Source organism: Hippocampus bargibanti, linkage group LG22 (genome assembly GCF_051943395.1).
Source record: "Hippocampus bargibanti isolate YZ-2025 linkage group LG22, ASM5194339v1, whole genome shotgun sequence".
In the NCBI taxonomy this organism is placed as follows: Eukaryota; Metazoa; Chordata; class Actinopteri; order Syngnathiformes; family Syngnathidae; genus Hippocampus; species Hippocampus bargibanti.
Window position 1 is genome coordinate 2449828 of NC_142755.1, and position 24923 is coordinate 2474750.

At 42.1% G+C, this 24923-nt stretch overlaps 5 protein-coding genes across 10 annotated transcripts in view; 1 reads left to right on the forward strand and 4 right to left on the reverse strand.

The window, feature by feature from the left end:
- The window catches only part of cacna1c (calcium voltage-gated channel subunit alpha1 C), a 75857-nt gene extending 71721 nt beyond the window's left edge, over positions 1-4136 (reverse strand). Inside the window, exon 1 of the mRNA XM_088989189.1 lies at positions 3836-4136. Within this exon, the coding sequence (XP_088845315.1) occupies positions 3836-3959 (124 nt within the window). The 5' untranslated portion in view covers positions 3960-4136. The remainder of the gene's footprint in view (positions 1-3835) is intronic.
- Positions 1725-8985, forward strand: dcp1b (decapping mRNA 1B). 2 transcript variants are annotated; one of them, XM_088989193.1, is made up of 10 exons: positions 1725-2103; positions 2315-2355; positions 2428-2555; positions 5245-5311; positions 5388-5523; positions 6208-6306; positions 6397-6835; positions 6924-7081; positions 7782-7991; positions 8294-8985. In XM_088989193.1, the coding sequence occupies exons 1-10, from the start codon at positions 1945-1947 to the stop codon at positions 8348-8350; spliced, it is 1494 nt and encodes a 497-aa protein (XP_088845319.1). In that variant the 5' UTR covers positions 1725-1944; the 3' UTR covers positions 8351-8985. The 2 variants fall into 2 exon arrangements, with proteins under 2 accessions (XP_088845319.1, XP_088845320.1); XM_088989194.1 differs by lacking the exons at positions 1725-2103; positions 2315-2355; positions 2428-2555 and adding an exon at positions 2584-2726.
- yeats4 (YEATS domain containing 4) lies at positions 8524-11187 on the reverse strand. The gene is made up of 7 exons (XM_088989195.1): positions 10997-11187; positions 10795-10914; positions 10643-10709; positions 10459-10553; positions 10294-10383; positions 10083-10170; positions 8524-10007 (listed from the first exon to the last, which is right to left on the reverse strand). The coding sequence occupies exons 1-7, from the start codon at positions 11045-11047 to the stop codon at positions 9838-9840; spliced, it is 681 nt and encodes a 226-aa protein (XP_088845321.1). The 5' UTR covers positions 11048-11187; the 3' UTR covers positions 8524-9837.
- A 1230-nt stretch (positions 11188-12417) lies between these two features.
- cpsf6 (cleavage and polyadenylation specific factor 6) lies at positions 12418-20730 on the reverse strand. 2 transcript variants are annotated; one of them, XM_088988981.1, is made up of 11 exons: positions 20626-20730; positions 19469-19675; positions 19293-19396; positions 19053-19207; positions 18774-18953; positions 18608-18691; positions 18040-18523; positions 17824-17939; positions 17601-17751; positions 17314-17512; positions 12418-13601 (listed from the first exon to the last, which is right to left on the reverse strand). In XM_088988981.1, the coding sequence occupies exons 1-10, from the start codon at positions 20683-20685 to the stop codon at positions 17326-17328; spliced, it is 1728 nt and encodes a 575-aa protein (XP_088845107.1). In that variant the 5' UTR covers positions 20686-20730; the 3' UTR covers positions 12418-13601; positions 17314-17325. The 2 variants fall into 2 exon arrangements, with proteins under 2 accessions (XP_088845107.1, XP_088845108.1); XM_088988982.1 differs by having other exon boundaries at positions 12418-17214.
- A 1724-nt stretch (positions 20731-22454) lies between these two features.
- Positions 22455-24923, reverse strand: part of cacna2d4a (calcium voltage-gated channel auxiliary subunit alpha2delta 4a) — a 30846-nt gene continuing 28377 nt past the window's right edge. For all 4 annotated transcript variants that reach the window (XM_088988784.1, XM_088988783.1, XM_088988787.1 and 1 more), the window contains 9 exons: positions 24793-24807; positions 24525-24569; positions 24332-24394; positions 24187-24257; positions 24009-24084; positions 23880-23932; positions 23142-23197; positions 22921-23041; positions 22455-22592 (listed from right to left, as the gene is read on the reverse strand). In XM_088988784.1, the coding sequence (XP_088844910.1) occupies positions 22463-22592; positions 22921-23041; positions 23142-23197; positions 23880-23932; positions 24009-24084; positions 24187-24257; positions 24332-24394; positions 24525-24569; positions 24793-24807 (630 nt within the window). In that variant the 3' untranslated portion in view covers positions 22455-22462. The remainder of the gene's footprint in view (positions 22593-22920; positions 23042-23141; positions 23198-23879; positions 23933-24008; positions 24085-24186; positions 24258-24331; positions 24395-24524; positions 24570-24792; positions 24808-24923) is intronic.

Genomic DNA, 24923 nt, shown 5'->3' on the forward strand with positions numbered 1-24923 from the left:
CTAGATACTTAGCTGACTGGATAGCTACCTAGATACTTAGCTAGCTGGATAGCTACCCAGCTAGATAAGTTACCTATCTAGCTAAATAGATAGCTACCTAGCTAGATTGATACCTAGCAAGATAGATACCTAGCTAGATCGATACCGTGATACCGAGCTTGCTCGATATCTAGAAAGCTAGCTAGTTAGATTTTTTTAATTGACTAAAAGACTAGCAACTGGCCAGGGGGGTGCATACTTTTCCTCCGCTTTATGTTAATGGAGGGGTGTGCAAAAGGAGGACGGAACCAGGGACGGAGGGCAAGTCGTGGGAACAGACACCCGCACCCGGGGGACGCTAGCATGCACACACACTACCATCCTCTGGAATCCGGCCTGCGCACGGAGTGGCGATTCTATATTTGTACATCCCGATCCGCCTTTGGTCAAGACGGGCCGCTCTCTGGGAGGAACCGCGCACACCAACAGTGAAATGCCACAATCCCATGCAAGGGCGAGCCAACAATATCCTGCTCCGTCAAAGGTGAAGGTGTCAGCAAATGAAGTCATATCACCAATTCCTCGGGTGTCTTTTAATTAATCACCTCGGGTCATTACCCTCCCTTTAACCGCCGCCGCCGTTTGCAAATTGCCGGTCGCCACGCACTTTGTATCGAACGCACGTCCCATCGCCGACTCTCACCTCTCTGGAAATAGAATAAATGAATTCCATAATTGTCGCCATCGATCACGCGCTTTCAGGAGACGTCACCTATTAATGTGATACAGTGCGTCTATGTCCAAAGTGTCATGTTATGTAGGGGGCTTTTACTGCAGAGAACACATTGCGCGCTCACGTAGCGTGACTTATTTCGCTGGGGCCATCATTACTCGGAGCCAATCGCGGTATATTGATAGTATGGACTCGCCGACGGATGGCTCAATAGACTCATGATTGGGAAAACATGCACGTTTTGACAAATAGACTTTGAAGAAAAACACACACAAGCATGTCTGATTGATCAAACAGGATGTCTGGTGCATTTGCCAAGAAAGTAATTTGGGACAACAAAAGTCAAAACTACAAGTTTTAAAAGTTGCACAAAACACGCTAATGCTTCTCAACTCTTTAAATCGGGTATACAAAAACACCCTCGAGCATCTAAAGCGGGGTTAAACTATGCATTCACGGCGAAAATATCAAAATAACACATTAAATAATTGTGTAAAAACATCAGGCAGACAGCTGCAGCCATTGTGTACTTCTTCCTTGTCTCCTAAAAGAAGAGCCAAGCGTTATACGGCCCACACCGCCCTCATGTGGAGTTAGCGGGTGTTGCAAGTGTATATGGAGACGGACGACCCAACTGTTCTGTGTTGTGCTTTGGAAATATAATATAATTTAAATACGTAGTATAGTTCAGTAATCACTTATATAACTACTTATCTAATTACTAAGAGAAAAGTCATTTTATTAAACGTTATTAGAATCAGTACCACTGACGCCATTATTTTCCATCGGCTATTCTGAGCAATTTAAGAGCAGCTTGAAGGATTTAAAATATTTAATCATACTATTAAAACGAATAATTCATTATTATAGTCAGTGTTTCATGTGTGACTCGTTCGATTGTGTTATTGTCTTCTCAGTGTAATTAAAATTGGGCTAAAATGTCGTATTTTGAATCCATCTTTCTGAATCGATTGCTCCTCCTGTCCAATCGCGAGTGCTGCAACTTGACTCGCCACGCCTGCTTGTTTACAATTTTCTTTGTTGACATTGAAGTGGCTGCAGTCGGTAGCCCTAAAACGATCATTTGTTTCAAATTAGCATTCGATCAACCATTTTAATAATTCCCCGCATCGTGTCTTTTGCTTCTACTCCGATTACACCTCCCTCCCCCACCTTATTTTTTTAGCTCGCCGATGCTAACCAGCTAGCTAAAGTCTGCAGAAAAGGGAACAATGATGGCGACTTGCGCCGACGATGGCGGAGCTTTAAGCTCCAAAGGACTTGACATCAGCCTGGCTGCTTTACAGAGACACGATCCGTACATTAAAAACATCGTGGACGTGGCTAGCCAGGTGGCTTTGTACACGTATAACAACCGAGCCAATGAGTGGGTAAGATGCTAACGGAAGCAGTAGCAACGTGTTTTCTTGCACGGTTTGTTTACATATTTTTTAGAGGCGATTACTGTTTTTTTTTTTTTTTTTTTTTGTGTAACTTAAAAGTTTATTGTGCACAAGTGCATAGCAAACTGGCATTTGGTTCAATTAAATCAGCTAAAAAAAACACAACAACCCATTCAAAATGATATTTTTTTGTTTACAGGAAAAGACTGAAGTGGAAGGTACTCTGTTCATCTACACAAGGCAAGCCGCATCGACAAATTTAGCCTTCTTTTGTTTTTATTAAGCTACACAATAAGACATTTTGTTTTCTAGGCTAGCTTCGCCCACATACGGCTTCACCATCATGAACAGACTCAGCATGGAAAACCTGACCGAGCCCATCACCAAAGACTTGGATTTCCAACTCCAGGATCCTTTCTTGCTCTATCGCAACGCACGGCGTAAGAGTAACCTATTTTTTTACTCCATTTAAGGAATGGCTCTTTATCAGCCGAGACCCCCGCCCGCTTGCCCGAGTAGCGCTGCGGCGAGAAAAGAGAGGCTGTCATCACTCCCGCGGCGGTTGGCGAAGATTAGATGCATGGCGGCGGGCGACTTGATAATACAAACACGTGCGCAACCTTCCTTCCTGTCTCACTCAAAGTCCAAAAAAAATAAATAAACCAAAACACTATACATGATTCAACAAATCAACCAGGCCGTGGAATCTTATCATAAAGCAAACACGTAGCCATCGGCGGTTGCCGCTAAGTGGCAGCCCGGGTTAAAAATAGACGACAGAGATAGCGGCGACTCGGCTAGCCATTAGCCCACTTGACAACCAACTATTGCACAGGAAGCTTGTTAATTAATGATAATAATAATATATTTCATTTATAAGCACCTTTCAAAACTATCAAGGTGACTTTACAGTCACAGGATCAGTTTTTCTGTGGGTGAGCAGCGTCAGCCACACACACCGGCGTTCACTCAACTCAAATAGATAGAAATATAGCTAGCTAGCTTTCTATTAGCTACCTGGCCAGCCAGCCAGCTAGCCATCAACCATCAACCAGCTAGCCAGCCAGCTTTCTATTTACTTGAGTAGTTAATAGATAGCTAATAGCTAGCTATCTAGATAGCTAAAAGCTAGCCAGCTAGGTAGCTGCAGATGTCCCCTATTATTTTTGACTGTTTTGTGTGGATACACGTAAAAATGACCCACAATATAATCAACGTCAGCTATCAATAATAGATAGCTAATAGCTAAAAGCTAGCCAGTTAAATTTATGTGCTTCACTTGTCTAGTTTTGATTCTAATTGGACTGCGTCAAGATAACATTTTGTTACGTTTGATTCACACGCATGGGTAGATCGGGCTTCAAAATGTGCAAATTTAACACATTTTATGCTAACAACCGAGTTGTTGTGCTACCCAAGCACCGTCCAGATGCAGTACGAGTTTCATAATTAGCATTTATTAGGCTATAAAAATATGTTAGCTTAATTAACTGATAGCATGAATGTGGCTAGGCCTATCTGGATTTTTTTATGTATTTTTTGAGGGCCTAATGTTTTTCAAAATAAAATCCAGATAACCAACCAACCAGCCACAGAAAAATATAAACTTAACGAAGGGAATAATTTGGCCTATGAGCATTTTAATGAGTAGAGACTGAATGATTAGGAATGGGACCACTCCACGGCCCCTCTCGGTTTGCCCGATTTTGAAAAATCTCACCTCCGGGCCTCACGTACGCGTAACCCAAATTGGTCTCGGACACCAGCTGGCCTTTAAATCGAACTTCGGGTTCCTCTCGCAGTCTTTGGTGTTTGGGTTTCCGTGTAAAAAATCCACGCAGCATGGCTCCCAACCAACCGCCTGACGGCTCCTAACTATCGTCCTGACAAAGTCCTCAACGCCATTCCTTCGGGGGACAATCGCGTCTATTTCCCCTCGCTCCTTTCTGTTACGACATCATCCTTTCACTCCACCCTCCGCCCCCGGACCCTCACCCCCCCCCCCCCCCTAGCCACTCTCCCACCGCCGTTACTTATTTGGTCCTTGGGGCCGACTCTTTCCCAGGCTCAACTGGGGCGACCCCGGTGGCTCATCCCGTGGCTAGCTCGGTCTCGTGCGTCAACATGAGCGCTGCTTGACGGTGAAATAAGTCGATTAATATGTTTGATTAATCGAATCGTCAAATAGTTAACTTGCCCAGATAGATATTTACATAATGTTGTCCCTAAAAATAAAAAAGCCTTTGAAATCATCACCAACAATGTCAACAATCTTAGCTATCTATCTATTGGCTATCTATTAGCTAGCTAGCTTTCTATCTATTTGAGTCACTTTCAGATTGAGTGAACGCTGGCGCGTGTGGCTGCCTCAGCTCACCCACAGAAAAACTTATCCTGTGACTATAAAGTGACCTTGAGTGTTTTGAAAGGCACTTATAAATGACATGGATTATTATTATTATTATTATTATTATTATTATTATTATTATTATTGAACAAATCATAAGGATATCATTGATTAACAGATTGCCGTTCACAAATTTATTCGGGAATTGAAAATAGGACGTAGAGCGCCATTCCCGAATATTTTTCATGCTTGGGTGCTGATAAAGCGCTGGTCAGACCTCTGGCAATGTTTTTTTTTCCACAAGGGGGCAGCATTTCCCTTTTTTTCTCCATGTTAGCGCTTTGTTACAGCTTCAGCTATACTATATAAATCAATATGTATGTATTTTATTGTATTTTGGACATCCGCACCCATTTCAGGCTCATATAACTCCATACCCAAATAACTTAGGAATTAACACTTTTTTTTAAATGGTGAAAGAAGAGCGTCTCAGGTTTCTAAAGCTGTGTTTCATGTTTATATAGTCCTAAAACTCAATATTATGTGGGTCCTGGAATTCAAGTGACAATGACAAAAACCCTGGCACTGCAGTGGACACATTTTTGCACAGTGAATGAGTTAAATATACATTAAAAAACACATATTTTTACCTGCAATCCCATTCGGCTCTGTCTCAAAGCGGCCACTTTTCGTGATTACTCAGTCTAACTTGATTATAGTGAAGCTTTTTTTGCCGTTCATGACATTTATTTAAAAAAAATGGACCTCTCTCCTCTCCCCAGTGGTCATTCACGGCATTTGGTTCTATGACAAAGCCGACTGTCGGCGAATAGCCCAGAGGATAAAAACGTAAGCGATTACGTCATTCTTTAATACCACAAAAGGATTATATTTGTATTCTTACCTTGGAATCGGCTCTGTGTAGTCTAACCCAGCAGGAGCGGGCTGTGGTTCAAGGCGGATGGCCGCCCCCTGGTGGCAGCGCGCCTAGCGTGCAGGATGAAGGACAAGCGGTGGACATCATCCAGATGTTGACCAAAGCTCACAGTCAGTACGACAAGGTAAAAATTCCTGCGGGGGAAAAGTGAATTGTCAATGCAAAAACATAGAAAGTAACAAATACCTCCCTCTGGTGGTTGGGAGCTGCATTGCAAGTATTACAAGTACGTATAGTCAATAGGATTGGATTGGATATGCCTTTATTAGTCTCACAGTGGAGAAATTTACATTTCACAGCAGCAAAGTGATGAAAGCAACAAATACAAATACAAACAGAAGTGCATTGCAAGTACGTATAGTCAATAGGTGAGCAACAAATATCGCCCTTTGGTGGCTGGAAGCAGCATTGTAAGTATAATCAAAAGGAGAGCAACAGATACTGCCCTCTGTTGGGTGAGAAGTGCATTGCATGTACGTATAGCCAATAGAACAAATTACGCCCTCTAGTGGCTGGGAGCTGCACTGCAGGTATATAGTCAAAAGGAGATAACAAATACTGCCCTCTGGTGGCTGGGAGGCGCATTGCAAGTATAATCAAAAGGAGAGCAGCACATACTGCCCTCTTGTGGCTGGGAGGTGCATTACAGGTATTGTCAAAAGTGGGAAAAAAATAAAATTCAAAATAAATTGACAATTATCAGGCTGTAAACTTGAATAATTTCAAGAATTGTATCAGATTGAAGCGCTTTTTTATTCATATATAAAAAAAAAATACGACATTCACCAATTTCAATAATACCCGACAGGAGAAGTCGACCTGTGAGCCCAAGGAGATCGGCGGCAGCGGCGTTCTTTTCGGGAAGCCCAACCTCATCAAACCCATCCCGGTCAAGCCAGCCACTCCGGTACACACCCACCACACACACCCACACACACACACTTTGGCCCCGCCCACCTTACACCCCTCCCCGCTCACATTCGTCTTGCTTTTCCAGGATGACGACAAAAGCGAATCCAAACCGCTCTCTCTGGCCACCTTGTTTGGCCCTCAACTCAAAATCGACTCCGCCGCCAAGAAAGCCCCCCGCCCTCCAGTCGCCCGCACCTTGACTTACGAAACTTCGGCACCCAAAGCAGCCGCCGCGACGGAAGACGCTTCGTCTCATCATCATCGCAACTGCCCGGCTCTCCTGAAGCTCATGCAAAGGGGGGCGCCCGGCGGGGTCCTCCAGACGCTGTCCGAGTCCCCGGAGAACCGTCTGTGCGACAACGGCGTCCCGTTGGACCACCGCCGCCATCACCACCTTCACCACTACCGCATTTACCAGCAACAGATGCAGCATCAGCACCAAGCAGATCCAATCAAGAGGCTCTTCCAAAACGCTGCGCCGTGTTCGCACCAGCGAGCCTTTTTCGGCCATTCCAAGCATCCAGGTAGGATTCACTTTTTGTTTCTCTTTCCAAACTATTGCTTGAAACAAGTGGAAAAAAAGTGGAATTAAATCAATTCTAACCTCCTCAGGTGGGCTTTCCTCCCACGAGCTGGTCCACAAGTTGCAGCTGGTCCAACAGGAGCAACACCAGGCCCCGCAGGAAGCGCCACGTTTGGGCCCCGCGCTGGCCCCGCGCTTCCAGGCGCCCTCCACCGCGGCCGCCTCGAAGACGCCGGTTCAATTCCAGGTTGGTGGCGAATCAACGAATTCAAACGCGGAGTCTCAAAACCGCGAGACAGACACGCCGACCACTTGCGTACTATTCTGCGTTGATTAAAAAAGCAAAAAAAAAAAAACGTTAACAGTGATAAATGCAACTAAATTGGACTTTAATCATCATTACGTGTTATATACCACAAGAGGGCGCCACCAAATTTTACAATGAAATGTATGACAATATTTTCCTCATTTGTTTTTTTTTTTTTGTTTAACTCATTCACTGCCAGACTGTGCAAAAATGTGTCCGCTTCAGTGCCAGGGTTTCTGTCATTTTCACTCAAATTCTAGGACCCACAGAAAAAAATTGTTAATTCCCAAGTTAAATGGGTCCGGAGTTATCTGTGCTTGAAATGGGGGCCGGTTGTACAAAATAAAATATGTCCATATTGGGTTATATCATGCTTTAACAACAGCTGAAGCTGGAACAAAGCGCTTAACATGGACAAAAGGGAAATACTGCCCCCTTGGTGGAAAAGAATAAACATTCCCAGAAGTCTGACCGGCGCTTTATCAGCACGCAAGCATGAAAAAAAAACAAATTATTTTTAATTCCCGAATAAATTCATGAATGCCAGTCAATGAGTTAATTTTACAACTAAGCGACGAAAAAAAAAAATCAATGAATCTGTCAATTCATATGACCGATGATACCGGCGTGTTGCGTTCAGGCGCCATCTCCGCAGAGGATACCCGCCACCGTGGCTCCGACGTTGCTGCTCTCCCCCAGCGTCTTCTCTCAGGTTAAATCGGACGTGGCATCACCAGCCGCCGCCACACACGACCCGTGCTCATCTGCCTCCTCTGGTTACACACCTCAGAAGAAAAGTCAAATTCTGTCTAAAAGTCAACTCCAGGAGGCTTTACTGCATTTGATCCAGGTATGACCTCTGACCCCCATCCAAAAAAAAAATATATATATACACAGTAAAGTCTCGTTATATCGATATCGGATATATCGATAGTCCCGGTTATATCGATACTATTTCTATGCACGCACGGAGAAAATTACATGCAAACAGGGTCGGATATATCGATAGTCCCGGTTATATCGATATTTTTTCAGACTCCCTTGAATATCGATATAACGAGACTTTACTGTATATATATATATATATATATATATATATATATATATATATATATATATAAAATAAATCACACATGTTTTGATCTATTCTAGACTGACGGCCCCTTCCTGGACATCATCTATGACACTTACCTTGGGAATTTTTGCTAACCACCATCAACAAGGACTCTTTTTTTTTTGTGGCACCAAAAATGCGAACAAAGAGTGTCTTCTACTCTTGTGTGTGTGTGTATGGGCGGGGGGGAAAATCACACACACAATGGGGGGTGAAATATGAAATGAATTTTGATTCGACAATCTGAAGAAGGAACGAAGCTGAAAAATGGATGTAGCATGTTCTTTTTTTGTTTTAAATTTGACATGAATTGTACAATTGGCACGTGGTAAAAAAAAACTTTGCATAGAAATATTTTACTTACATGTATTTCAAAGTATCAAAACTAAAAAAAACAAGCTACACTACCTCAGAGAGCAAAGTTTCCCACAAACTATTTAAAATGAAATGTTACACGACAAAAAAATTCAACCCAAAATAAGCAATAATATGACAGCATTTCAAGACGAACACATTTACACGGTTCGTTATGAATAAAGATTCAAAAGAAGGCGAAAAAAACAGAAGTGAACCCACACGGAATAGGCATTTGAACGCAACATAGCAAAAAAAAAAAAAAGTATTTTGCAGTTGAATGTTGGGGACTTATTTTTTAACAATAAGTTTGTCGGGTGTGTTGGGTTTCAGCGGGAGTATCTTGAAAGTTGTCTATTAAAGGATTTTAAAATACTTTCTTTGTCATTGTTATCGATTTGTGGCTGAGACGTTGACAACTTGCTGTTACAACTGTGTCCGCAAGGGGGCGCAGGTGCGTCTAATCAACATTCTGGTGTGTCCAATTATAAATGTTTGGTTATTTTTCTTGTATTTTTTTACTCAAAGTTCGTTATTTTTAATGTTTACTTTATCGATACACAATGTTGAATTAATTAATGAAATTAATAACATTAAATCGGCATCTGAACGAATAAGCAAACACGTGTGGGATGATTTGATGGGAGGGGAAAAAATGACACTCACCTGCATAGTCAATCGTTTCAAATAAGTCCTTCGTCAAAATGAATTTAGATGCACATTTGTTTCAAGCAGCAATGATAATTCTTATAAATTATTCGGAATTTTGATTTATTCGTCGTGAGAGTACAAAGCGTGTGTGTTTGTTTATGTCGAAGCCGGAGTGAAGCTTCCGGTTGCGATGTCGCATTCAAGGACTGTAGGCATTTGTATAATCAAATCGCAATTTGAATCGGATTTTACAACAACAATTTTAGTAACTTTATGGGCAGCTAAATTATCTAAAATAGAAAGAGTTTTTCTGAATTTAAGAGCAAAAAAGTGAGATAAGACTCAAAACTTGTGAACATGATCTGTAATGGATAGATAGATAAGGGGGGAAACTACAACATACAAAGATTGGATAAAAATAATCAAAAAACATAAAAAACATATTCAAAAACTATTTTTTTTATAAATCCATAAATGCAAATATGACCATCCAAACCCTACCTTTACACACTTTCATGGATAGAGTGGTATACAGTGCACTACAAAAAAAAATGTTTTTGTCAGCTGTGGGCATCAGTCAAAGCTCCTTGTGGTCTCCATCTTCTTCCAGTTTCCTGATCTCCATTTTGAGGTAGTTGATGTTCTCCCTGCTGGCTTTTAATTTGTCTTTCAGCTCGGTGATCTCCTGACTGCTTCTCTTTTTGGCTACCTCCATTTTCCCCTTGGTTCTCTGCTCCAGCTCTCCGACTGAACACACAAAAAAATATGATGATTATTATTTTTTGATAATTAGCACAATATTTATAGTTGGTATGGACATACACTCGGTCTCGTGCTTGTAAGCGCCCAGTGTGAGTTGCCTCGACGTGGTCAGGAGCTGCTGCATCATGGCAGTCGGATCTTGGAAGATCTGAGGGAAAGGGGCTTCATTTCACGAGGCCATTTGTCTAATATAAAATAAAGTTCTCCGCCATTTTCCTGTGGCATCGAAAGGCGATTGCAAACCTTGACTCTGATATTCCACAATACTCACCATTTCATCATAGAATTCCGACACCACCGTTTTCTTCGGCATGGCGCTGGAATCGGACTGGAAAAGCTTCAACAGATGGTAAAGAGTCACCTGGAGAAGAAAATATTTTAGAAGCATTGCAGTGCACTTTGCAAATATGTCTGAGTGTTGCTTTGAGTTGCTTACAGATCTCTCGTTTGGGTCAATGAAGACAATCTTGATAGTGATCTCAAACTCCCCCCAGCCTGTCTCTGTGATCTCGTAGGGGGGCTTGGTCACCACTGAGGGGTTAGCAGTAAAAAAACATGTTCACTGCCTCAAATGAAGTAAAAAATGACCCCAAATGACAATTCAAAACATGACGTCGAACCTCGAAGTGGGTTTCCATAGCTCTCGTGCAGCTTGAATTGGATCTTCTTCACGTAAGCTGACATATCCTATTGAAAAGAAGCACAAAATCGTCTTGATTATTTGTTTGTAAGAAATAACATCAGTGCATTGAGTACTAGAAAGTCGCTTTGCCTCGTTTCTGTAGGGTTTGACATAGACGGACCACTGGTGAGTATGCCCATCTTCATCTCGCTTCTTCCCAAAGTAGCGAGCAACGTTCCCAAACACGATCGGCTTCACAATAGTAACTCCCTGCACACAAGCGACACACAATATACAAAATTAAAGCATGTGCTGCATGAATGAAATAGGACAACGAGATCCTTTTGTTTACCTTAACACGCCCACCGGAATCTGGACCAAATTCGCTCATCTTTTTAAACATAGTACACAGAGACTGGCGTTAAATTGACAGTCTGAAAAGACTTTAAAATGTTTTTGCTCTACGAACGACTCGGTTATTGATTACGTTTGCCATTTGTTCGGTTATTGTCAAACTGGGGAGTTGCTACCGGAAGTGCAAGCTGATTTTATGCCCGGTGCGAGCGAGATGCCCCAGCAGAATGTTTCCGCCTTTGCGAATGTCAACAATTCCTTGTTTTATTGATATAATTTGTTCAGAAATAAGTAATATATATTAAGTTGTTTTCAAAATTTTATTTAATTATTATAGTGTGCCAGCCCAGTGGCATACCCATATTACTGAAACACCCAGTCGAATTACGGAGTGTGCAATATCCTTATGGTTGTTGTCAGCAAAAACATAAAGTATTTTGATAACAAATGTATATGTATGTATATGTAATGTATATGTTTTATGTGTAGCATAAAACTTTAATAAATTATATATATCATACAGTGCTAAGTTTTACAAGTACCCATCTACGATAGGACGAAACGGAAATGTCATGTCCGCCTGCTTGGAAACAATGTAAACAAAACATATTTTGAAAATAAGTTCACACACGGAATCAATACTTATTAAAGCCAATTCTGAAAAAGAAGTAACACGAAGAAAACGTTTTTAATGCAGGTACACATTCCAAAACACCATAGTTGTAGTGTTTAACAAAAATAAATAGCCACAAAATCCAAATTAATTTAAGAAATTTTATTACTGGATCTTACCACAAAAGCAGCCTCACAAGTCATTCCTTGGAATAAAGTTAAAAATGGCTCATGTAACGACTAAAAACAACCGTAGTTGTGTCATTTGATTTGGATCACATATTGCTATACAGTAATTTATTTTAATATTTAAAAATACATGCATGGTATTGCTATGCAAATATTACATTCAACTGTCTACCGCACAATGCAAGTTTGTCAAAAATACAAAAATAGAGGATAGCACCTGTCTGTTTCTCTTCTCCATCTTGTGTAAACCTGCAAACACTTACCTTGTGCACTGTTAGGAGGTAAAAAAGGTCACATTCAGCTATCTCACACACGTCTCTATACAACATCAACATACACTACAGAACTTTTCAAACATAAATGATGAGCATCGGTGGAACAGGACCCCTTAGCCCCTTTTTTAAGCAAAAGTAATAAATCTCTGTTTACACTTAAAACACATGATCAGCATGTGAACATGAAACACTGCCAGGACAGTACAATACAGACGAATAGTATACAGTACTTGAAATATCTAGTTACAATTTAAAAAATGTGGACTACCCCCCACCCCCAGATTACAACGTATAACATTTTGTGCAGAATTGGAAAGATCCGAGGATGACGTATGTGCGTGAATTAAAAAAAACATGCATGTTGGAATTAACAAAAATGAATTGGACAACAAAACAAGCACATGGAAAAAAAACAACAAAAGGAGTTTTTACAGTTGAACAATAACAGGGAGATCAAGTGGACAAACAGAAGGGGGGAAGATTTAACTTGGAGGGGGGCTTTTTTCCACCACTCTTAGGTTACATTTGGGGGAAAAATGTGACATTCATAACTTGACACCCGACATTTGGTTTTGATGGCCAAAATCAACCTCCTGTGTCGTCACATATGCAATCCATAAAATACTTGAGCGGATTCCAAAGCAGCTTTAAGGCCATGTGTATTATTTTGAGGAAAATTATCCCAAAAATAAACCAAAAGGATTTGTTAATGGACCTGTTCGGCGATATTACACAGCAAAAATAAATAACAAAACAACAAAATGATGCATAGTTTGGATCAGGTTTGAAAAATGACAAGTCGCCACGACAACAAGTGTACATTTCGTCTTACCTTGTCAATAAAGGCATCAACATGGCTATCTCACAGAGTTTATATGATAAACACTTTTTTAGTACATTTAATATAAATGAGCCACTTCCAACAGTGTGTACCTCAGTAAACATGTTTTATTACACCATCTAGTCTTAATCAAAAGCAGAGACATGTACAAACATTCTAAGCATGGGAAGAAATGAGAATTTGAGGGGCTTGAGGGGGACGGCAGACGTGTATCTTAATATAAAAACTCCTCTCTCTAACAAGTGTACGACAGTATAGTGACCGTGGAAACAAACCAAAGGACTTTTTTTGCGCAAAGTTAAAAAGGAAAGTGGACCATTTCATTGTTTGTCGAGAGAGACGAGACGGAGAGAAAAAAAACAATCACGAAAAATAAAACGGCATAAAAACAAAGCAATGAAAAAAATAAGAATAGAGCCGAGTGGGATTTTCCAATTACCATGAGTTGATGTTTGGGGATAGCCTTACACATGAGAGAGGACACGGGGGGGTGTCCTCCATCCAGTATGCACACTAGACAAACACACAAGAGGGAAAAATGGGGGCAAAGAAGATGGCGGTGGTGGAGGACGACGACGATAAAGCGGCGGTGGCGGCGGCGCTGTGTCCACTCATGCAGGTGGTGATGGTAGGGAGTCGCTGATGTCCGTCCTCCTTTTGTCCATCCGTCCATTGGTGTTAGTGAGCTGAAAAGGTGTCAAAATGGAGGGTGGAGTTTGGTCTCGAGGCAGCGCAACAGTCAACATTCTCTCCCTTTCACGATACACATTCGCGATGAACATTTTTTTTTAAACTGACATGCATAAAATTCAGATTTACTGTTTCTGAAAAGGTTAATAAATATTAAAATATAGAGATTGAAACCCAGACATGGCCGTGCAGTGGCTTACAATGCTATTAGGGCACTGTTGAATTTTTTAAAGCCTATTTTAGGGTGAATCAAAGTCACAAAAAGCCACACAAAGCTAAACACAATCATGAAGCGGTACAATATTCGGATGATATTTTAAAATAATTTTTAAAAATCCTAAACCTGCTTTTAAAACAAGATCAGGGTGGCCCAATATTTTGAATCACCTGCACAATCGAATTTCAACACAAAATTGCCCAATGACAAACATGAGCTTGATTTTGAAAGGTATTACCTCAACAATGCGTTTATGATACTGACATTATTCATAAATGAGAGCACCCCCCCCCCCGGCCCCATAAAATATTTTAGCATTATCTCTAGCGGCTTCGACGACAAATCCCACAACCAATTGTACAAAAAAAAAAAATAATACAAATAAAACTGTGATTTTACATACTTTAGTCAACCCCTATTGCGATACACTATATCACTCATTGACTTCCGTCACATCAACGCAGCACGTTAAACATGACTAATATTTGTATTATTATTATCATTATTAATATTATTATGAATGGCAAACACAGATAATGCTGTCAGGTTTCAGAATATTCCCTTCAAAATGGGACACACAGATGTCAGTCAGAACCTTGTCACTTTGTCAGTGTCGTCCCTGTGACGCAACCGGCGCTAAGTGAACGCTTATTAATGACAAAAGATTGACTTTGCTTAGCCGATTATAACATAATACAGAAATAGATAATACAATTGTTTATGTCAATTTCAAATCAAACGGCGTCGGTTGCTTGCGTCACAGGGAGGACATTTGCAGAACAAGAGTGGAAAAAAGTGGACATTATGATATGGCAACCCGGAATGAACAAAGACAGCGCTAAAATTGGGTCAACAGACACCAAGCCATTTGTAACGGTTATAAAGGGCGTCAATATAAATTCCCTATTTATCAACATTCTAACATTAAAAAAACAAATAAAATATATGCATGACTTCATATCCACTGGGAATCTCTCATCCAATTCATCAATGGTGCGAGTTCCAAGTACCGTATACTCCAGTGTATGAGCACCCCCTTGAATGGTGTATTTTCAAACTTTTTCCATATATAAGGCGCACCAGACTATAAGGCGCACCTTTAATAAACGGAGAAAAAAAAATCAAAATGTAATTTATAAATATCATATAAAGTTTATATATAAAGTTTTCCAAATTTAAGGCACGCCACATTATAAGGCGCTAGAGTAGAGGCTGGGGTTACGCACTACTTCTTAAAGGGGGGGAAATGGAGGTTTTGGGTGCGCATTATACACCAGAAAATACGGTAATTCCATTATTTCAGCCAAATCACCCATGTTAGACCTAAAATATGCCAAATATGAACCTTTTTAGTAGTAGTAGTATTTAATTGTGTGTGTGTGCATCTGTCTGTGTCTCAATATTACTTCACATATAAGGTCATGTTTGGAAGAAAATCAAGGCGTGTCCTAATACACCGGAAAATACTGTACTTCCAAAACTGAATGTCAAGAACTCAAACGGATGACACTTGATGGATCTTTACTGAACTTTTTTTTGTGATTAGTATTTCTCAGTGAACACAAAGATGGACTTTTTCAGGCAAAAAGCGAGATCAAGTGAACGCCATACTGGGCGATAATGCTCAAAAGCACATGGAAGCGAGGGTAACTCACTCACGACATTCTTTGGACAGTGAACTAGATCCAATTCGGTATTCAACACCAATAACAACAACAAAATTCCAGAACCAACACGTTTATACAAACAGTGTTCCACTCCTTCCAAAAAGAGAGATATCTCAACATTACAGAACAAGACAATATCTTCACAGGGAAAACTGGGGTGAGCCAATTATGGGAATTTACGATAAATAACAGGACCGGTTCAATTATGTACTGTTGGGTCAATTTTTTTTTAAACGGTTCACATTATATGACATTAGCAGAGTAATTCAGACAGTCAGGGTGTTTTTTTGGAGAGAAATGAAGACATTTAACTCAGTCACTGCCAGACAATGTGCAAAAATATGCCAGGGTTTTTGTCATTGTCACTCAAATTGCAGGACCCACAGAATATTGAGTTTAAGGACTACATAAATATTCAATGCAGCCTTAGAAACTTTAGATGCTCTTCTTTCATAAAAAAAAAAGAATAAATTCCTAAGTTATATGGGTCTGGAGTTAGCTGAGCTTGAAATGCGAGTGGCTGTACAAAATACAATACAATACATGTTGATTTATATAGCGCTATAACAACCGCTGAAGCTATAACAAAGCGCTAACATGGGAAAAAGGCAAATGTTGCACCCTCGTGGAAGGGAAAAACATTGCCAGAGGTCTGACCAGCGCTCTCTCGGCACCCCAGCAAGAAAAAAAAACCATAACAAATTCAGGAATCGTCATATTTTCAATTCTCGAATACATAACGGAATGGCAGTGAATGAGTTAAACATGCCTGGTGGTCGTGAAAATCCGGTCATCACCTCGGAATGAAAAAATCCGATAGTCACGTAGAGAATTTAGTTATGTTAATTTTACTCATTTGTAGACCAGTAATTTTTTGTATTTTTTTAACTATTTACGCCAAGCGTGTTCATATGAACACAAATCTAAAAAAAAAAAAATAGAATCAAAATAGTATGAAATAGGTTCGAACAGTATATAATTAACAATAATATAATTATGTATAATTAACAATAATTAATGTGGCAAAAAACAACACAATTGCATTTGAAATTGAATTTATCTATGTTCATATGAACACGCTCAGAATAAATGTTTTTTTTAATATAATAGGACCTTGCTACGGGGCACTTAAAAGCCTATCAAATACATAAAAAAACATATTTACAAAAGAGGAGAACTGAAAAGAGCAACAATTATAGATGGTCACATATGAGTTTTGAAAAATAAAAATAAAAAAGGACAATGTAGCATGTGGCTTCATTCCACAACACATTTGCCTCCGGGAGAAACTTATTTGGTCCAATTTGAGCCAATCAATAGAATTTGCATGTATTGAATAAGTGGCCTGAAATGGCCGTAGAGCCAAAAATAACCCCTCTAAAAATAAAAACAATTGCAGAGATCCAAGACATTTTTTTGTTCTTTTTTTAAAGCAAAAGCACATAAAAAATGACAGTAAAGTCTCATTATATCGATATTCTCGGGAGTCTGAAAAAATATCGATATAACCGGACTATCAATATATCCGATCCTGCGGCATGTCAATTTTCTCCTTGCGTTCATAGAAATAGTATCGTAATAAGCAGTACTATCGATATAACGAGACTTTACTGTAATTAACAACCATCATACTTAGTCACATGACACCCCGTGACAATTCGCAAGCAAAAATGGACTTAGTAGAAAACTTACCTCGCACTTACCTGCTTAAGTCAAAACGTCTTTCTTCGATGTCCATTCAAGATTTTCAAAAGTTACATTAAATTTCATAAAGTAATTCAATTCTTTTTTTTATTTTTATGAGCCAGCTGATGTTGCACCCACCTCATTCCTCCATTAGCGATGTCGATATTCCCTCTCGCGCTCCCTCTCGCGATCTCGGTCGCGGTCTCTCTCGCGGTGGCGGTCTCTCTCGCGGCTACGTTCGCGGTAGTAGTCCTCGTGCCGCTCGCGGCTGCGGGACTTGTGACGCCTGCTTTTTTCCCTCGAGCGGCTGTGGTCGCGCTCTCTGGAACGCTCCCGCCTATGTTTACGGGGGCGTAAAGCGCGATGTGAGACAAGTGGAAGGGAATTTTGGAATTAGATGCAAGAAAAACATTTTTAATGCGGACCTGGTGGAGCCGTAACTTTTGGACTCGATTCCGTGAAGACAGTCTTGAAGTGAGCTGATGAGGACTTTGCAGCGGTCATCCGCAGACACTTTGGATTGCTTTATCAGACTGATGGCGGTGACCAACGTCTCGATGGCGCTGCCGTAGTCCGCTGAAGACGACAAAAGGGGGCGGGGTTAGACCTGTAACTTCCTGTTCGTTGCGTGCGATCGCGCTCCCTAACCTGCGCTGGCGTCGGAGACGGCTCTGGAAATGGCGCTGGAGGAGATGGCTCGGTTTCTGTTCATGATCTCCTCAAATTCCGTCTCGCTCAGGGGGGTCCGCGATGACTCCAGCTCACTGGGAATTCACACACGCAAAAAAAAAAAAAAAAACATCTTCAAGTTGCCAATGCAGGCTGACGCCCCTTCCCAGAATAGTTTTTTTGTTTTAAACTCACCGGCCTCCGGGGCCATAGTCTCCTCTCTCATACGGAGGCGGACGTCCATAAGGATCATTTGGTCCAGGGGGGCCCCTGCTGTCATTGGGGGGTATATTATTGCCACCCGGCGGGGGGAAGAAGGCGGGATTGACATGGGGAGCGGGCGGCGGTCCGCCAGGAGGAGGACCTCCCAAATGAGGAGGCGGAGCCAGAGCCAAAGGTGGCCCGATGGGGCCAGGAGGGCGCGGCAGGAAGGGCCCCGGAGGCGGGGGGCCTTGCTGGGGCGGCAGCGGTCCGGGAGGTGGTCCGTAACCGGGGGGCGGCGGACCCGGAGGCAGGGGTCCTAATGGCGGCTGACCAAACTGACCGGGGAAGAGGACGGGGGGAGGCGGCCTGTCCCCGCGACTGGGAGGACCGAGGGGTAGAGGGAGGCCCTGGCCGGGGAGTGGTCCCGGTGGGCCGGGGGGACCGAGAGGGGGGCGTGGGGGTCCCTGGATCCCACCTGGACACAATATGCAGCAAAAACGACATTATTAGGAGTCGTTTATTAAATCATAACCTGACATGTGGTTCCACTTAGTTTCACCTCTGTCACGCCAGCTCACGGGATTAAAATTCAGATCCAGGTGGCCATCTTGGTGGCGAATCAGATCGCCTCTCATCCCCCCGCCTAACAGGGAGGCAGAAAACAAAGAGAAGCAAAACCAAATAAAACGTTTCTTTTCATTGTAAAAATCCTCTCACGAACTGACCAGGAAAGTGAGGCGGTGGGCCGCCGGGTCCCACACCGCCCGGGAAACGGTCTCCTCCAGGCCCACCGGGGGGTCCCAGAAACCTGCCTCGACCTCCTCGGCCACCGATCGGAAACCCGCCGCGACCTCCGCCCGGGGGTCCGGCTTTTCCTTCGCCCGACATCTGGCCCGACTGCGCACCTGTGCGAGGCAAAAGCAGGTCGTAGTTTCTTTCGTTTTTTCTTTTTTTGATGAGTAACATTGATTTCTTTGCACGATGACCGATAAATTGGGACTTACTGTGCTTACTTCTACGGGACTGCATCTCAAACTGGGTGAGAGACTGCTTGTTGCACGGCGCCACGATGGGATTCTGGCCGTGCAACTCCCTCTTACACAAAAGATCCATCAGCTTTCGAGATGAGCCCTCTGAGGCCACGCACACCAGCGCAAACCTGGCGGGACAAATAAAAAGGCAGAGAACATATATCTGCAGACCGCGGTGTAACTCGTGTGAATATTAACACCGGGGACACTTACCCTTTGGATTGCCCGTTGGCTCTGTTTTCAAAGAATTTAATTTCCAACACATCCGTGATGCCTATTGAGCGAATGGCTTCCGTCAGGTCTTCATCTGTTGTCCACTATAAAAACAAGGAGTGATTCAAATTAGAGCCAGAACCAAATAGTTAAAAAATACATTTTATTCCACTCACCCACGTGAGGTTCCCAATGTACAAGGCGATCCTTTTCCCAGAGTAGGTGTACACATTGGGCGGGGCGGATTTGCCGCCATCGGAGCCCCCCTGGGCGGGCAGCGCGTCCAGGTAGTCGCGATCCTCTGGCGCGTCGCCATTATTGGCTGACGGGGAGATCACATCATCGTACAGGTCGATCTGATCGTGAACGGGGTAGTCAGCTTCCTGTGAGAGAAAAGTAGTCTGGTTTGGTCCTGGTGTGGAAGTTGCACATTCATTGTGTGTGTATGTGTGTCTTAATGAGGTTAAACGGTACAGAAAATGGAACAATGGCCATTATTTGGGGTTATTGTGTGTGCCCCTTCAGCTTTATTTTCTATTGCTAGCGGTGTGTCCTGTCACTATTTTTGTGTTCTCGACAATCTTATGCATTGATTTTTGTTGTAGGAATAATTATTCCTCCATCCACAGCACTGTAAAGGTAGTCGAGTTGCAACATTTTATTCACATTGCAATGCACAACCAGCCACTGCAAGACTGAAAATAGTAACTAACAACCCGTTACACATTTGCATCCTGAGTAAAAAGCAAGTTTGAGCCATGTTTAAATAATTCAATTCAAACACACACATATGCGCGCCTGACTTTGGAAAATAACACAACCAATTTTACTTGTATAAAACGAATACAACTAGTTACTGTTGTACAATCAAGGTAGAACGAGCAAAACATAATTTGAGCTACCTTTAGCCCTCGTTTTAGTGGAGCAACATGAAGCTACGCGGCTAATAAAAGCGATTTTGTTTGGCTTTGTTAGCCTAACCATTTGCGGCCATGCTTGGGCCGCAACTAAAACATCAATTAAACAACGGAAACGGATTGCTTTATTGGTAAAGTATCCCGCAGAACAAAATAAACGCACAGTGATCGTTAGTTCTCACGCGAAGCAGAATTCTTTAAATGCAAACGATTGCTACTCGAAACCGATGACTCGGGGAGTTAAAACTACTGCGAATGACGGCCTTGTGGGCGAGGGGAAATGGCTTAGGAAAAAAAAAACAACCAAAGAAAAAAAGCAATACATTTCTCGGCCACGAAAGGCAGGGTGTGCGACAATTATACATTAAGATCGTTGCAGTTGTAGTGAAAAAGGGGTGTATATTGCAATAAAATACCTGGCTGAACTCCTCTTCGACGTCGGCGTAGATATCGATGTGATCCACACCGTCCGCCATTTTCCTCTGGCACTTCGCTCCACAGAGCAGCCACCAACAATGAGGGCGGAAATATAGCGCCCCCATTGGACAGTACAAGAATTGCAACGCACAGTTCTCAATCTCAAAACACAGAGTTAAATAAATAGGATTTAAATCGAATTTCCACACTTATCGACGGTGTTACAATTTAGTTCAAAGTGCAGTCTTTACGCCAGTTTTTACGCTACACGCAGTCTGTTATTGTTAGCTTTTGGCCATTTTGCTCGTCTACTAGCGAGTTAGCACGAGCGACTACCACTTAGCATGAGTGGCTATAGTGAATATATTTTCAAATAAATACAAATAAGACTGCAATTCTATCCCGAAACTTGTTTGATAAAACTACATTTTGTGCACAATAGTCAAATTACAAAAACTGCAGTGTGTTGCGAAAACATTGAGATATTTGGAATTCTATCGAGCTAGCTATCTATGAACTAGCTAGGTCGATTAGCTAGCTGGCTACATTGTTTACATATTTGTTTAATGCACACCCCCGGTGAAAATTCTTCTTCTTTTATCTTTTATTTATCTTACATCAGAAGAGAAATCTAACAACGCAAACGCTTTACAAAAAAACAGAATTTATATTTTAATGCACATAATGTGGTTTTGTTCATACACATGCAAAATGGACACATTGGGGAATAATATGAATAAAGATGAAAAAAAAAATGATTTTGACAAGTGCAAATAAACACACATTATGAAGAAGTCTTATAGGTAGTCAGTCAGGGGATTTGTTTTGAACACTGCCCGCGTACAAAAATACCCCAAAATGTCAGATTTACTTGACTAGTGCACAAGAGTCAACAACAAACATTTGCCATAATTTTGCTGATTTAACTCAATCCCATTATATTAACAGAGGGTGCAGCCATCCTCTTAGGGTATTAATTTAAAGTATGAACTAGGTTGAGCTGATATAATCATAAATTGCAACAACGTCTCCCTTTATTTCATATACTGAAGCCCTTCCTATGCCCTACGATGTGATACACATGACCATATGCTAAATAGCGAGCAAAGGTAAATCTGAAACCAATTATTTCCCTATGGCCTCCATTACATACGCTGGTGTGATTCATAATTCATTCGCGTGACTCATGGCAACCACCTGCTTCTCTTTAGTCCCCCTTTCATTTGTAGAAGCAAGGTAGAGAACATAAGTAATGGAGCGGTAGCCATAGCAACGCCTGCCAATTTGCTGCACTTGACCGAAGGAAGGAACAGTTCATTGAGATCTCAGAAAGCTCCTCCAAAAATACTTAGCTGTGCTTTGTATGAAAATAAATCCACTTGTGGCACCATCGGGGTCATCATCAGGAGAGAAATGAGGCGACCGAAGTACAAAGAAGGAAGAGGAAGGCAGAGGGAGATGCGGCGGAGGAGCCGCCGCAGTCGTTTGCGTTCTCCTGAAAGGCATATCGTGTCATGCTGAGCCCCAAAACACAAAATGTCTTTATTTATTTATTTATTTATTTTTTGTACCTGGGGATGGTAAGCGTGGCACGACTCGGGGCGTCTGCGGATTTTCTGGGAACGCATCCGCTCGCACTTAACTGAGGAGTTATGTTAGTAAGAGGTCAAGGATGACAGACAACAAGAGTTTGAAATGTTCTTTTTTTAAAGTGGAAAAAAAAAAAAATATATATATACTGGTTCTCCTATTGTGTGCAATTTGGCCACCAGGCGAACTACCATCCAGTCACGCAGACGGAACCGATTAAAGTGACTCAGTAGAGCGCCGAATGGGTCACAAGAGGATATATTTGACTTCTTTGGGCTCCATGGTGATGGGCGAATATTGTCTGGAGCAGTCGCAGTCGGCCTGGACGACCAACATCAGTAGGTTGCTCTGAGGGATCTGCTGCACCACAAACATCCTGGGGCAAAAGACCACTGTTATTGTTATGCCACAGATGTCCTAAAGGGGGCGCTCAACAAATTCATACTTCTTGTATTCAGACACCCTTGCTCTATTTACCTTTTTTTTCCCCCTCTCATACTTTCCACTCACCACGTGCTTTGTATAATCTCACGCGCCCTCGTCTAATCCTGTTTCTGCCCACTTATTTCCATCCGTGCGGTTATATAAATACAGGCAGAAGCATGGAAAATTGATTTTGTATTTTTTGGGGGGGGGTTGTTGTTGATGTTTCCTAAACGTGGGTTAGGAGCGGTCTGCGGTATGGGACGAGGGTGAATACTGACTTCTGGCAGCGTCCGCATTTGATGATGCTGTTGGTTTCTTTGACCGACGGCTCGTAGGCGAAGCTGGGGTACTCGGTGTCGCACGGTTGGAGGATGTCTCCCTTTTTCTTGTGCGAGGAGGCTTATAGGAAGATGGGGAAAAATAGGTCAAGGGCGACATCACTCATGTACACGTGGTAAAAAAAAATAATAAAAATAAATAAACAGCTTTGTTAACTCACCATCTGCAAAGTGCTCCGTGTGCCAAAATCCACAGACATTAAACTCAAGGAGAAACCTTGTGATGTGGAGAAAAGAGAGTGGACAGATGGGAGGGTTGTCAATTAGCCATTGTGTCATGATAGCCTCTTTGGCGACCGACCAGTGATGGAAAGAATTAAATTGCAGCATTTTTTTTAATCCGGGATCATATACATCAATGGATTAATAATAATAAGACATTTCATTCATAAGCGCCTTTCAAAACTCTCAAGGTCACTTTACAATCAGTTTTTCTGTGGGTGAGCAGCGGCAGCCACACGCGCCAGTGTTCAACTCAACCCGGAAGTAACTCAAATAGACAGAAAGCTAGCTAGATAGCTAATAGATAGTTAATAAATAGGTAGATAGAGCTAATACATAGCTAAGAGAGAGCAAGCTAGAGCTAATAGATAGCTAGCTAGAGCTAAGAGCTAGCTAAAGTAAACATAGATTAACTGCATTGTCCATTTTAATAGCGCTGGGGAGAACTTTCATAATTTTCAAAGCAACTGTGGTCAATTGACGGATTATCAATCAGTCGAATATCCGATTGAAATTTTGTACTGCATCATTGTAAAGTTTGGGACATGATTCAAAAGTAAAAAAAATGAGGATGCATGACAAAGAAACAAATCTAATCGAACAGAATTAAATGATTAGATGCTAGATTTGAGAACAGGCTAACTTCACCATTCCTTGTTGCTATTAGCAACACTTACACCAGGAAGTTGGAAAGGAACCATTTAAGGGCGGACGCCAAGGCGTAGAACGACTGGAAAAAAACAAAAAATATATATATTGTTAATGGTATTCAATTCATCAATGATGGACGAATGGTTTTGACATACGCTGAGAAGCGGCCTGGCGCTGCTGGTGGAGTGTGAGTTCATCTTGCACATGGCCTGGTAGTCAAACAGAGACACCCTGAGAAGAGACAAAGCAACTCTTGAAATCTTTTTAATAGTATTTTGGAAGACTGAAAATGATTGGGGAGTCACCAAATCGATCTCCGACGCGGCGAGTTACCTTTTAAACATCCCCATTTGTATCAGCATCGTCATGACGGCGCCGTCCACCTCGCCGAAGAACCTCCCGGCCTGTCGGTAGAGACACAAAAAGGCCTTGAAGCACAGAGGGGGGGCGGTTATTGCTCGACCGTGCGTCAACTGACGTCAGCGCGCTGTTTGGAAATGAGGACGAAGGCGTTATTGTCCATCACGTAGCACTCCATATCCTGTGACGGGAGACAGAGGACAAGACAGAGAAAGGCCATTATGACTCCCGTAATGAGGCTGAAATCAGAAAGGGCAGACATAACAAGCCGAGCGGGATTTTGAGAGCTAACCCGAGATGGGCATACTCACAAAGCTATCGCAGCGAAGAGGACAAATACCCTCGGCGTCCGAGCACTGCGAGGCGAATGGACAAGAGGTGTTAGATTTAGGCACCAGATGTCATCACTCCGGCTTGCTTCTGATGTCATTTTAATTCATTTGCCACAGTTGACGCTCGTGCGTGCGTGCGTGCGTGCGTAATCCGGTGAAGTGGAGTGCGTGAGGAGGATGTGATAGCTCGGCAGGTGCGGAAGATGTTAAAATTAAGTCCTACACAGCGTGTGATACAATCACTTACATCGGTGTCGTTTGGCTGTAAATACACAAACACAGAAGATAAATTAACATGAGTTGATGTTGTGATATGTGACAAAACATGATTTTTTTGGCGCAAAACTGGCCATATCATTAGGCACGCACACACACACA